The sequence below is a fragment of the Hippocampus zosterae genome, chromosome 6 (assembly GCF_025434085.1).
Source record: "Hippocampus zosterae strain Florida chromosome 6, ASM2543408v3, whole genome shotgun sequence".
In the NCBI taxonomy this organism is placed as follows: Eukaryota; Metazoa; Chordata; class Actinopteri; order Syngnathiformes; family Syngnathidae; genus Hippocampus; species Hippocampus zosterae.
The window spans coordinates 475,720-487,592 of record NC_067456.1 but is presented as its reverse complement, the minus strand read 5'-3'; the positions used below and the strand labels follow the sequence as shown (position 1 = coordinate 487,592).

At 55.2% G+C, this 11,873-nt stretch overlaps 3 protein-coding genes across 4 annotated transcripts; 1 reads left to right on the top strand and 2 right to left on the bottom strand.

Annotated features, from left to right (window-relative positions):
* Positions 1-823: 823 nt before the first annotated feature.
* spinb (spindlin b) lies at positions 824-3,390 on the bottom strand. The gene is made up of 6 exons (XM_052069092.1): positions 3,286-3,390; positions 2,403-2,507; positions 2,263-2,311; positions 1,940-2,190; positions 1,527-1,760; positions 824-1,431 (listed from the first exon to the last, which is right to left on the bottom strand). Exons 2-6 carry the CDS (start codon positions 2,452-2,454, stop codon positions 1,232-1,234), a joined length of 786 nt encoding a protein of 261 aa, XP_051925052.1. The 5' UTR covers positions 2,455-2,507; positions 3,286-3,390; the 3' UTR covers positions 824-1,231.
* Positions 3,391-4,069: 679 nt separating this feature from the next.
* On the bottom strand, positions 4,070-5,634 carry LOC127602731 (gastrula zinc finger protein XlCGF8.2DB-like). Of its 2 annotated transcripts, none has more exons than XM_052069066.1 (2): positions 5,457-5,634; positions 4,070-5,054 (listed from the first exon to the last, which is right to left on the bottom strand). In XM_052069066.1, exons 1-2 carry the CDS (start codon positions 5,533-5,535, stop codon positions 4,105-4,107), a joined length of 1,029 nt encoding a protein of 342 aa, XP_051925026.1. In that variant the 5' UTR covers positions 5,536-5,634; the 3' UTR covers positions 4,070-4,104. The 2 variants fall into 2 exon arrangements, 1 of the variants encoding a protein (XP_051925026.1); XR_007962857.1 differs by having other exon boundaries at positions 4,904-5,133; positions 5,457-5,584.
* Positions 5,635-5,890: 256 nt separating this feature from the next.
* On the top strand, positions 5,891-11,696 carry LOC127602096 (zinc finger protein 569-like). The gene is made up of 4 exons (XM_052067947.1): positions 5,891-6,200; positions 6,591-8,412; positions 9,514-9,803; positions 10,091-11,696. Exons 1-4 carry the CDS (start codon positions 6,137-6,139, stop codon positions 11,164-11,166), a joined length of 3,252 nt encoding a protein of 1,083 aa, XP_051923907.1. The 5' UTR covers positions 5,891-6,136; the 3' UTR covers positions 11,167-11,696.
* Positions 11,697-11,873: the final 177 nt, after the last annotated feature.

Genomic DNA, 11,873 nt, shown 5'->3' with positions numbered 1-11,873 from the left:
ATGTCAGCAAGTCGAGTGCAGGATGTCACGCCGGCCGTTCCAAGGTTGCCCGACTTTGGCTTTGTCGACCAGTGTGACGCCAGTTGGAGCGCAAGCTGCGCGAGCTAACGACGCGAGCTAACGGTGCTAGCGGTCAAGAGGGAAATTGTTCCGTCAAACAACCGTTAGCTTTCTCTGGGAGGCTCATCGTGAATTTGGACTGCAACTTCAGTGCTCGCTGCTCAAGTTAGCGGTTCAGAGAAAACAAAAAACCCTGCAATTTAATCGATTCCAACTTGAAGGCTAGCCGCGAAGGCTATTGTTGCTGACGGTCAACGGTGACAGAGGAGCCAACACGTTTTCATGAATTTCGGCAGCGATTTCCGTGCTAGCTAGTTAAGCTAGCAGTCCACAGAGCTTTATATGTTGCCAGTTAATAAATGGTATCCGGGTTAGCTTGCTAACAATGCGTTCCCATCAATATCAACTACAACTCGGGCGCTACTATCTGCACATGCTAATAATGCTGACGTCCAGACAATTTTGTCGCCACCAAACCACCCTGAATCTGGGATACAATTTGAGTGCCGGCTAACGATACTGCTGAAGCTAGCAGTCCAGAAATCCATCAATGTTGCAATTTCATCTGGTTAGCATGCGTCCTCACGAATATCAACTCAAACTCGGGCGCTATCTGCGCAAGCTAATGACGCCGGGGATCCAGACGGCTCTTAAATGTGATGTCCGGTGGCATCCGCTGAGCCCGTCAACGGATTAGCATGAATTCGGACAACGATTTGAGTGCTGGCTAACAATACTGCTGAAGGTAGCAGTCCAGAAAATGCATCAATGTTGCAATTCCATCCGGTTAGCATGCGTCCTCACGAATATCAACTCGAACTCGGGTGCTATCTGTTCAAGCTAATGACGCCGGGGATCCAGACGGCTCTTAAATGCGATGTCGGCGGCATCCGCTGAGCCCGTCAACGGATTAGCATGAATTCGGACAACGATTTGCGCGCTGGCTAACGACGCTAGAAGTCCAGCGCGATCCTTAAATGTTGCGACGTCGCCAAGGGTAGATCCAGTTAGCCTGCCGACGAGGGGTTTCCATGAATTTTGACGGCCACACAACCAAAAGATGCAAACGGTCCAGAGAAGTCCAGTCAAGCTCTGCCGACGGCTTGGTCCAAAGCCGACGGCGGCCGGCGTCTTCTCAAAAGGGCGCGTCGGCGGAGGCGGGGCAACGGCCTTAGGTGGTCTTGACCAGGTCGTAGACGTAGATGTGGAAGTCGTCGTCAAACTTGATGAAGTAGACGGAGGGCTTGGCCTCCACCTGATGGATGACCATCCCCGAGCGCTTGCCTCCATCTTCTTTGGCGTACTCCACCTGCTTGCCCACCAGGCTGTCCACCACCTCGCCCGGCTCGCGCTCCGACGCCGCGCTCTCGCCTGCGGGGAACAACGGGGGAGGCAGAATGGAGACGGGGAAGCCGGCCGCGGGCGGCCCCCCGCCCCCCGTGACTCGGCCTTCCCGTTTCACTCACTGGCGTCGGGCATGATGCGCAGATCTCCCTCCTTGTAGTCGTCCAGCAGCTGGTACATGTAGAGCACCGGGTCCTTCTCGTACGTGATGAAGAACCAGGACGTCATGATGGGCGCCCGGGCCAGCACCATCCCCCGCCACTCCTCCTTGGGCCCGTCCTCCGTCTCGAACATGTGCTCCACCGCCTTGCCGATCATGGCGTCGGCCAGCAGCGCGTCCGTCGCGCGGGCCGGCGCTGAAGTCAAAACGGGAAGATTCTAAACGGGTAGCCGCACGCCGCGCTAACTCGGCGCTAACTCGTAAACAAAAGGGCAGCGGGATTAGCTCCCCGTCTACATTTTTTAGAAGGAAACTCGAACGAAGAGGTCAACTTGCTCTCTTTGGGTCGGCCGGGCGCAACCGGCACTTCCTTACCCACTCGGTCGGGCAGCACCTGCAGTCCGAGGACCCGCTGGTCGCTGTGCAGTTCGAGGCCGTAGATGCAGTCGAAGCCGTCGTACTTGATCAGGTAGAGGGACGGGTTGACGGGGACCTGGTCCAGAACGGTGCCCTTCCACTGGGACGACTTACTGCCTTCCTTCCACACGTGCTGGATCCTGCAGCCCACGATGTTGGTCTTGGCCGGGGACAAAGTTCCGCTGGGCCCCACGTCGCTCTTGTGCTTCCTGCCAAAGAGGACGGAGACATTTCGCAAACCTCTCGTAGTTCTTCTTTGCCGGCTTGGTTCTCGGTCTTACTTGTGAGGATTCCTCCTCTTCATCATGTTGACTGACACACCAGAATGTCCTGCAACACAAAGACCCCGCCACCCCCCCGCGTCCGGTCGGTGTGGGCCGCTCAGGGGGAAAAAAATGGCAAAACGGTGGCGGACACTCACCTCCGTCCGCTCGGAGCCGCGGGGCCTCTGGGCTCTTGAAGGGGGTCTTCATTCATCCACCTGGGTGGGGTGGGGCTGGGGGGGGGCGACACCAGAGGGACGGGGCTGGGGAGGGATGGGGGGGGGGGGCAAACGGGGAGGAGGAACACCAGGTATTAGAACAGCCCCTGAAGCATTCACACTCGGGGAGGGGGCGGGGGCTGCCTAATTCCCAGAGACGAAGACCAAACTCTGGCTCCTGTTCAACCTGAAGACAGAAAAAAAAATCATCCTCCCGTTGTTTCGTTTTTTTTTTTTAACCGTTCTAATGGAGCAACACCTAAGATGGACCGGAACCAAACTCAGACCAGTACCAAAACATCCTTAGCTGGGAAAATGTGGATGGGAACCAAAGTGCGACTGAACCAGGAACAAAAGTTCGCTTTAGAACAGAACCACAACTCACTCGGACCGGTGCCACGAACATTTCAATCGTGAACTCAAAGACTGTTAAAAATGAGCGTCGGCGTCATTTTCCTGCGCCAACAAGTTTTCGCTCGGGAGTGACGTCACGACTTCCCCCTCGTGTTTGGAATGCCGAGTCTTAATGGTCGGCACACAAACGGGGCGGGGGGGGGGGGGGGGGGCGGCAACGTGTTTTTGTTCTTTCCTTCGAAACGTCGGAAAGCTAACGTGTTAGCCTGCGCGCGTGCGAGGAATCCGGCTCGCCCGCACGGTCCCACTGCGGAAAACATTTGGGACAAAAAATGCGCATCGCGTGTGCGCGGAACAAAGGAGGCGTCGAGCTGACAACGCGCACGAGCCGTAGCGCCAAACGAGCCGCTGCGCTTTGGCGCAAAGCGCCGAAAAAAATGCGCACAGCTGCTCCGTTTCGTTTTCTTACCGACTCGAACGTTCGGCGTCGCCGCTCAATCGCAGTCGAGCTCCGGGTTCCTATTGATCAGCTTTTTTTTTTCCTCCGCCAGCTTTCCCCGCCGCCACGCCAAGCTAGCCGCGCCAACAACGGAAGCACGGGGGAAGGAGGGACGCGATGCCTTTCAAAGTTGAACATTAGCTACGAACGAGAGGACAGGAAGTGGACCGAAGGTCGCTACGATGGCCTCGCACGCAGAACGGCCGATTAAAAAAAAATCTTTCTGGTGGACGACATGTGATCTTTAAACCCATGAGCCAATCACTCGCACTAACATTTCACTTTTATTTACAAATCCTACCGGAAGTAAGATGTCAAAAATAGTCATCGTGCCGCCTTTTCTTATTTGGCGAAATAGTGACTTTTCCTGCAAAATACTGCGCTATTGCGTTTGCGCGCGCAATCTCTCTTTTTTTTTGTAAACGCCGATTGTTTCGAGGAGAGTCGGGCGGCCCAGGGGTCGAGTGGTTAGCACGTCGACCCCACAGTGCAAAGACACCGGGTTCGATTCCGGCTGCGGTTTCCTCCCACCTGATTGAACACTGGAAATTGTCCCGAGGTGTGAATGTGAGCACGGATGGTTCGTCTGTGTGCCCCGCGATTGGCTGGCAAGCGGTTCAGGGTGTCCCCCGCCTCCGCCCCAAAGACAGCTGGGTTCGTCTCCTGCACCCCCCTCCCCGACCCTTGAGAGGATGAAGCAACAGATGGATGGATGTTTCCAGAGTTTAGTTTTATTTAATAATTCCTGTAACACATTTGCTCGTGGGGGGGGGGGGGGGGGGGTGCACACTATTGCGGCGGAGTACCGCCCGAGGTTTTTTTCCCCCTGTTGTGTCTCCGCATCATGTGCGCAGTCAGCGTCTTCCTCTGGGCGTAGCTTCCGCCGCAAAGCGAGCAACTGTAAGGTCTTTCTCCCGTGTGCGTTCTGGCGTGCGAGACCAGATTTTGCTTCTGGGAGAAGGTTTGCTCGCAAACGGAATGGAACGGAATGTGGATTTTCACGTGCGATTCCACGTGGGACTTGTGAAGGAAGGCCTTGTGGCAAAACGGGCAAGCGAACGGCCTCTCGCCCGTGTGTATTCTCATGTGCTTGACCATATTTGGCTTTTGCGTGAAGCTTTTCCCGCAGAGCGAGCACGGGAAGGGTTTTTCTCCGGTGTGCGTTCTCATGTGGGATTCCACGTGCGTCCTTCGAGAATACGTCTTCCCGCAAATGGAACAGCCAAAGGGATTTTCTCCCGCGTGTGACCTGGCGTGCGCCGTCATGGTCTCCTTGTGCGGGAAGGCTTTACCGCAGGTTGAACAACGAAAGGGTTTCTCCCCGGTGTGTATCCTCACGTGCGCCTGCACGTGTTCCTTTCGATCAAACGTTTTGCCGCAAAACGGGCAAGCGAACGGCTTTTCTTTTTTAGCCCAACGTTTGACGCGGGCCGTCTCCTCGTCGGGGCATCCGGACCGTATCCTGACGCTTTTACAATCTGCGCGGCTCCTCGGAGTTTCTTCCTTGACCTTTTCGTCTGACGGCGGAGCCAAGAGGTCGCCCGCACCCTGACCGCCACGACGAGGCCTCGACCGCTCGGCCGGCTCCTTTCCGTCGTTTTCAACCTTCACGCCAACGACAGTTAACGGAACCGCGCCGACGTCGGCCTCCTCTTCTTCCTCTTTGACGCAGCGGAGCAGCGGCTCGTCTTTCGTCAAACGGGACCTTCCGTCCTGACGATCATTCGATTGCCGGACGCCTGGACGGAGTAGTCAACTTTTCAGACACGCCGGTGGCCCGAGCAACAGTCAGACACTTGGCTTTGTCACTCCCGTTAGCTACATAGAAATGGAAAGTCAACCATTTATTGATTGATTTTATTTTCAACGTGACGCGTACAAAATGAAAAGTTCCATCAATAGTTTTGGGCAACTTTTCAAGGACCCGGATGTGTGCTCTTCAAATAGTTTGGACAAAGCGCTTGTCATGCTGCGGTCCAAAGAGCTTCGGTCGCCCACCTTGGCACCCTGCTGCAACTTTATCAACATCCGAGCACTACCCCCCGCCCCCGACTGCAAACGCGCTTTTCCATACGCTTTGTATTCGACCGTCACTCCAGGACAGTCTCTTTTCTCTACTTTGAAGAGACTGGTGGACTGACCTTGGATCGGGATGGGGCTCTCGGCAACGGCTTCCAGTTGTTTACGCTGTCGTTCGCAATCCTCGTGCGACGACGCCATAATTCGGTGAACTGTTCTCAATATGTACCAAGGATTTCAACCAACCGACTGACTGATCGATTTCGGGTGCTTGCCGTTGTATCTATCACGTTCGTCTCGTCTGTATCCGCACCAACTTCCGGGTTTTTCTTTTTCGGCGGTGCTCCAGGGGAGTGCACGACTGCCATCTTGCGGCGGAATTCAAGACACGTCTTCTCATTTGACTATCCGTTAGCAGAAATGTACACATTTCAAAAGCAACGCCTGATCTGCTGTTACGGGCGATTCCGTCAATAAAGAACGCTCGAAAAAAAAGTCTAAAATTAATAACCCTGAAGAAAAAAAGGCACCAAAACACTCGAAGCCTCAGAAACGTCCTTGGGATTGAGCGATTTCATTTTCGAAGCATGTTGAATCCCGCCGCAAAGCAGCAGCCGAGTCTTGCCGTGGCTGCTCACTTGCCGTAAAAACACCAGCGAAGAAGAAAAAGGCGGAAGTTGGCGCGGCAAATCAACAAAAAAGAAAAAAAAGAGTCCGGAGACCAGGTGAAATCGAGTGCAAGTCGAACGAATTGGTTCCTGCGGTAGCGACTCGCCACGCATTTTCCGCCTTCGACAGAACAATGGCGTCGTGCCGACGACCGGAAGCCGTTGGCGAGAATGTCATCGTCTTGTTGTCCGGCCAAGGTCTGTCCCCGGGTCCGCTGCTCTTCTTCTGCCTTTCCCGTTTGCAATCACGACTCAAATTAAGCGAGTCATTTATTTGAGTATGAAGCGAGTCACCATTCGGAATAAAAGACAATGCCGGTGCGTTGCCGTGTTTGGGTTAAAAAAAAATCCCAAGACGGCCCAACAGTTTTTTTTTACACCTTCCACCCAATTTTTTTTTTTTTTTAAAAGTTCAAAAAACATTTGAGTTCTTGAACCTATTCGAGCATGGATTGAATTTGTTGTCGTGACTGCTGGTCGGGCTACTCGCAGTAGTCATTCCACCACCGTCGAACCTGATCGAGAAAACCACCAAAGGTACAACAGCGCTAAGCTCTGCCAAGCTAACCGATTGTTTTTGTCTTGCAGACGTCCAGCAGCCGAACGGGAGTCGGGATGAGCCGCCCCCTCACTGGCAAGGAGGGAGCTCCGGCTCGGAGCGAGAGGCTCCGCAGCCGCTCGACGTCAAAGAGGAAGCGGCGCGTCCGCGGCCCCCCCGCGTGAAGGAGGAAGAGGAGGAAGCCGACGTCGGCGCGTGGCCGCTGCTCGTCGTCTCTGTGAAAAGCGAAGACGGGGAAGGGGAAGCCTCGGAGCCGTCACGGCTTCATCGGGAGCGTCCCCGTGGAGACGGCCTCTTCGCTCCGCTTTCAGTCAAGGATGGCGATGACTCGGAAGAAAAGCGGCACGCTATCGAACGTGCCAGGACGCCTCTTGACGGGAGACCCTTTTGTGGCCCCGTTTGCAGCCCGACGCCGTCTCCAAGAGGAAGGCTGGAGAAACACCAGGGAGCGCTCACGAGAGAAAAACCCTTTACTTGCGCAACATTTGCTCCCAGCTTCTCGGGAAAGGTCGGCTCGGCCACGCGTGGCGGAGAAAAGCCTTTGAATCGCTCCACATGTGACTTGGAGCTTGAGCAGGAGGATCCGCGGCCCACCCATGTGAAGGAGGAAGAGGGCGAGGGGCCCCCCCGTGTGAAGCCGATGGCTCATATCCAAGCGGAAGAGGAGGAGCCGCAGCCCGCCCGCCCGAAGGAGGAAGGGGCGGAGGACCACATCGGCGCCTTGCCGCTGCTGGTTGTCTCTGTGAAAAGCGAAGATGAGGAAGACGGGGCGCCCGAGCGGTCCCGGCCTCATCGGGGCAGCCCGAGCGGAAACGTCTTCGCACCTCCGTCGGACGGCGACGCCGCGAAAGACCCTTGGAGGGGCGGCGCAAGCTGCGAAGGCGGCGACCAACCCTCAACATGCTCGGAGGCCGAAGAGGCAAAGTCGAAAAGACTTTTCAGCGCCTCGGCTTGCGTCAAAAGCCTCGCTCGCGAAAAACGGACGCCTGGCGCGGAGGCGCGGTCCGGGGAGAAACCCTTCGGTTGCTCGGTGTGCGGCGCGACGTGGTCTCGGAAAGGAAGTCTGGAAAACCACATGCGAACGCACACGGGAGAAAAGCCCTTTTTATGCTCGACTTGTGGTCAGACGTTCTCGCGGAAGGAAAACATGGTGTCGCACATGAAACTGCACTCGGGAGAGAGGCCCTTCGCTTGCTCAAGTTGCGGTCAGACGTTCTCCCGCAGGTCAAACTTGGAGAGACATGTGAGATCGCACAAGAGAGAAGTCGGCGGAGAGAAACCCTTTGGTTGCGCCACCTGCGGCAAGTTCTTCTCCCAAAAGCGCCAACTGGTGGCGCACCAGACGGCGCACACGGGAGAAAGACCCTTCAGTTGCTCAACTTGTGGGCAAACCTTCTCCCGGAAGACAAACCGGGAGAGACACATGAAATCGCACAGAGGAGAAAAACCCTTCAGCTGCTCCGTTTGTTGCAAAACGTTCCCACGAAAGCGCAACCTGGAACGGCACACGAGATCTCACACGGGAGAAAAACCTTTTAGTTGCCCTACTTGCGGTAAAAAACTCTCTGGAAAGCCAAGCCTGCTGACGCACATGAGGTCGCACACGGGGGCAAAACCCTTCAGCTGCTCAACCTGCGGCCAAACTTTCTCTCGGAAAGGCAACATGGAAGCTCACAGGAGGTTACACGCTGGAGAAAAACCCTTCCGCTGTTCCATTTGCTGTAAAAGCGTCTCTCGGAAGTCAAACTTGGAGAGACACGTCAGGTCACATCGGGGAGAAAAGGACCCGGGTGCCTCGGCTCGCGGCCAAACGTTCTCTAGCAAGTCCGAGGCGGCGACGCCCACCCAGGGGTGAAGTGGGCGCTAAACAAGCCGCCGCCGTTCAGCGCGCTGCTTTTTTTTTACTTCAAATATTGCCGCCCACCCGCTGCGAGGCGAGCGGCCCCGTGGCCCGCGCTAAAAAGAGTTTCCCACCAGCGATGGGACATTGCGACTTCCCCGGAATGTCGTCCAAGTGAGACCACGTGTTGAAATTGATCCATTTTTTCAATAGAATTTTCCATCCCCTCATTGGCAAACATGACATCATTTCAATTTTACAGCGCAGTAAATGCGCCGTCGTACGTTCGTCATGATTCAGCTCATGTGTGACTTGAGATTTTGCTTGAGCAAATGTTTCCTGACACCGCGAGCAACTAAAAGTTTTTGCTACTTCATACATCATGTCCTTGATTATCGTAGTCGCTTGTTAATTGATAATACGAGTGTAGCCTGTATGAGCGGAGACAATTTCCTTGTGTGTTCTAATTGGTTGGCCGTTAAAGATGATTCGGATTCTGATGGAGATCCTCTGCCTCCTAAACCCGCTCCGGCTTCAAACCAGAAGTCCGCCACTGCAGCAGAGTCGATGGTTCTGCTGCAGGGAGGAGACCAATCAGCTGCTCAACGCCTACAGGACACAAGGAAAGGCGGATACACAACCACCGATTGGCGGGCCTGTCGAGTTCTGTGGCCCATTTGGCCCCGGGCCGCGTGGAGACACGGACAAAAATATCCCCAAATATCACAATCATTATTTTTTTGCATATCATATCCATGACCTTCCAAAATTAACTGTACAGCGATTGGGTTTTCCACGCCATGATTAGATAAAGGACATCAGAGTCAATATTGAATGGCCATTTTCGACGTGTAGCAAAATCTTAGTGTTGCAAACGGCTTCGAGATGTCGCTCGCTCTCCTCTCTGGCTCGACATTTGTCGTAAGTCGCGATAGTTTTTTTTTTTTCAATCTGGCCGAAGTGTTCTCCCTGACCAACTCTCAACATTTTGAGTGGAACAAGGTCAAAACGTTGCAAATTTCGCCACCCTCCATCCACTAGTAGGCTGCGATGAGCAGGGGCCGCCTTTCTTCCTCGTTGGTGTCACGTGGTGTGCGGAAACGAGCCTCCAGGTCGAACGTGCCACGAAGAAGAAAAAGGCGGAAGTCCGCGTCGCGGCGACGAAGGACAAAGTGCGACGTTCGCGTGTTTTCGTTCGCCGGCTGTACTCTCGACAACAACAGAATGTTGAAAGATTTAGTCAGGGAGCGGTTGGTCGCGGCCGCCGACGAAATCTTCGGCCTTTTTGAGCAAACCGTCGCCGCCTACGAGGAGCAACTGCGTCGCGCCGCGGAGGAGACGGAGCGACACCGACGGCAGCTGGAAGCTCTTTGCCATCCGCAGATGGCGATCGCCGTCGAAGGTAGGCCTGGCCACTCCGCGTCTGCTCGATATTTACATTCGACGCTGTCAAAGACTGACGAGAAGCGGCGCACGCCGGGATAGGTGAGGATGAGGCGAGACCGCCAGTTCATTTCGACGGGCAAGTCGAAATGAACTGACCCCCCCCCCTCCACCCCCCGCGCTGCCCGTCTTTCAAAGTGCTGCTAAGTTGACTTGAGTCGTTTGGACGACACCGGTCTGAATTCCTTTTCGGCTTCAAAGCGGATCATGCGCTTATCTCTTTGTGTTTCCCGCGGTGTCCTGCAGACGCCGAGCAGCCGACGGCCCACGAGAAAGACCCTTTGGGGCAGGAGTGTCCGCGAGCCCTCCTCGTTAAGGAGGAGGAGCCACAGCTGCCCCGAGTGAAAGAGGAAGACGAGGAGGCCCACGTGAGCCGGTTGCCGCTGAGCGGCGTCTCCGTCAAGACCGAAGACGACGGAGAGTCGTCGCAGCCTCATCGCGACAGTCCCGGCGGAGACCGCCGCGGGGGTCCGCCACCGGATGCCCTCTTGGCTCCGCTCTCGGATGGCGACGACTCGGAAGAAAGTTTGAGGAGCGGCGCAGCAGACCGCGCGAGTGACGACGGGCGGCCCGAATGCTCTCGAGAGGAGGCGGCCGGGAACAGCGCAACTGGTCAGGAGCGAATGAAAACCGGCGCCGAGGGAAGTCTTTTCGGTTGCTCGACCTGCGGGAAAATGTTCTCGCTCAGGGAAAATTTGCTCAGGCACATCCGAACGCACACGGGCGAAAAACCCTTCAGCTGCTCAATTTGTGGCAAAAGATTTGCCGTCAAGGGAAACATGGCGGAACACTTGCGAACGCACACGGGAGAAAAACCCTTTAGCTGCTCAACTTGTGGCAAAAACTTTGCTCTCAAGGCAAACATGGTCAAGCACCAGCGAACGCACACGGGAGAGAAACCCTTTGGCTGTTCGACTTGTGGCAAAAGATTCACGCTCAAGGCGATTCTGGACGAGCATCAGAGGACGCACAGCGGAGAAAAACCCTACAGTTGCTCCGCTTGCGGCCAAACCTTCTCTCAAAGGGTCACCCTGGCGAAGCACACGAGAACGCACACGGGAGAAAAACCCTTCACGTGCTCCGCCTGCGGCCGAACCTTCTCCCAAAGGGGAACCATGGTCGCGCACATGAGGACGCACACCGGAGAAAAACCCTTCGCTTGCTCCACTTGCGGCCGAACCTTCTCCCAAAAGGGAACGATGGTCACGCACATGAGAAGGCACACGGGAGAGAAGCCCTACGCTTGCCGAGCGTGCGGCGAGAGCTACGCCCATAAGGTCAGTTTGGCTTTGCACGTGCACTCGCACCACGCCGACAAGTGAACGATGGGGCGAGCGAGGGCGGCTTGATTCCCATTTCGCCTTTGGTACGCGAGGCCTGAGCCTGTTTTGGAACCCGCGTCGATACTTTGCTTCTTTTGGCAGCTTGTTCCATTTGCGTGCAGCGCAACGGCTGAATGCTGCCTCACCATCTTTACTTTCCACTCAGGGCTCCCTTCCCTGAAATCTGCATCAGTGACTGGAAATAGCACCTGAATGCAAAACTTTCGTGAGGCGACCTGAAAGCAACCGAGAGGACTGTGGCCGTGAATTTTCCCCAGCGTGGGACAAATAAAGGATATCTTAATGCTTGCTCAAGCGCCATCAATCTTAGATGCCGATCTGTCATCTTCGGTTGTGATGAGGTGCTTCAACTGGAGTGTCTGATTGTTATTTCTTTTGTCGGTTTAAAAAAAAACACATTTCACGGCTCTGACACAAACTTGTGTCATAAGCAGCAAACGAAAATGTTGATTTTGGATCTGTGACTGTCAAAGTAGGACCTTGCAAATACTGTGCATGCCGTCTGGCGGGAAAACGGTTTTAAAACGCCGGTTTTTCAATAAAAAAACTTGAGAATACGTCCCCGCCTGAATCCTTCTGTTGATTCACGCCGGTCTCAGCTGAGGCTGCCGTGGACACGCCGCGACCACCGTCGTGTTCGCTTTTGAAGCGAAGTGGGGGGGGGGGGGGCTCTTTCTTCTTCTTTC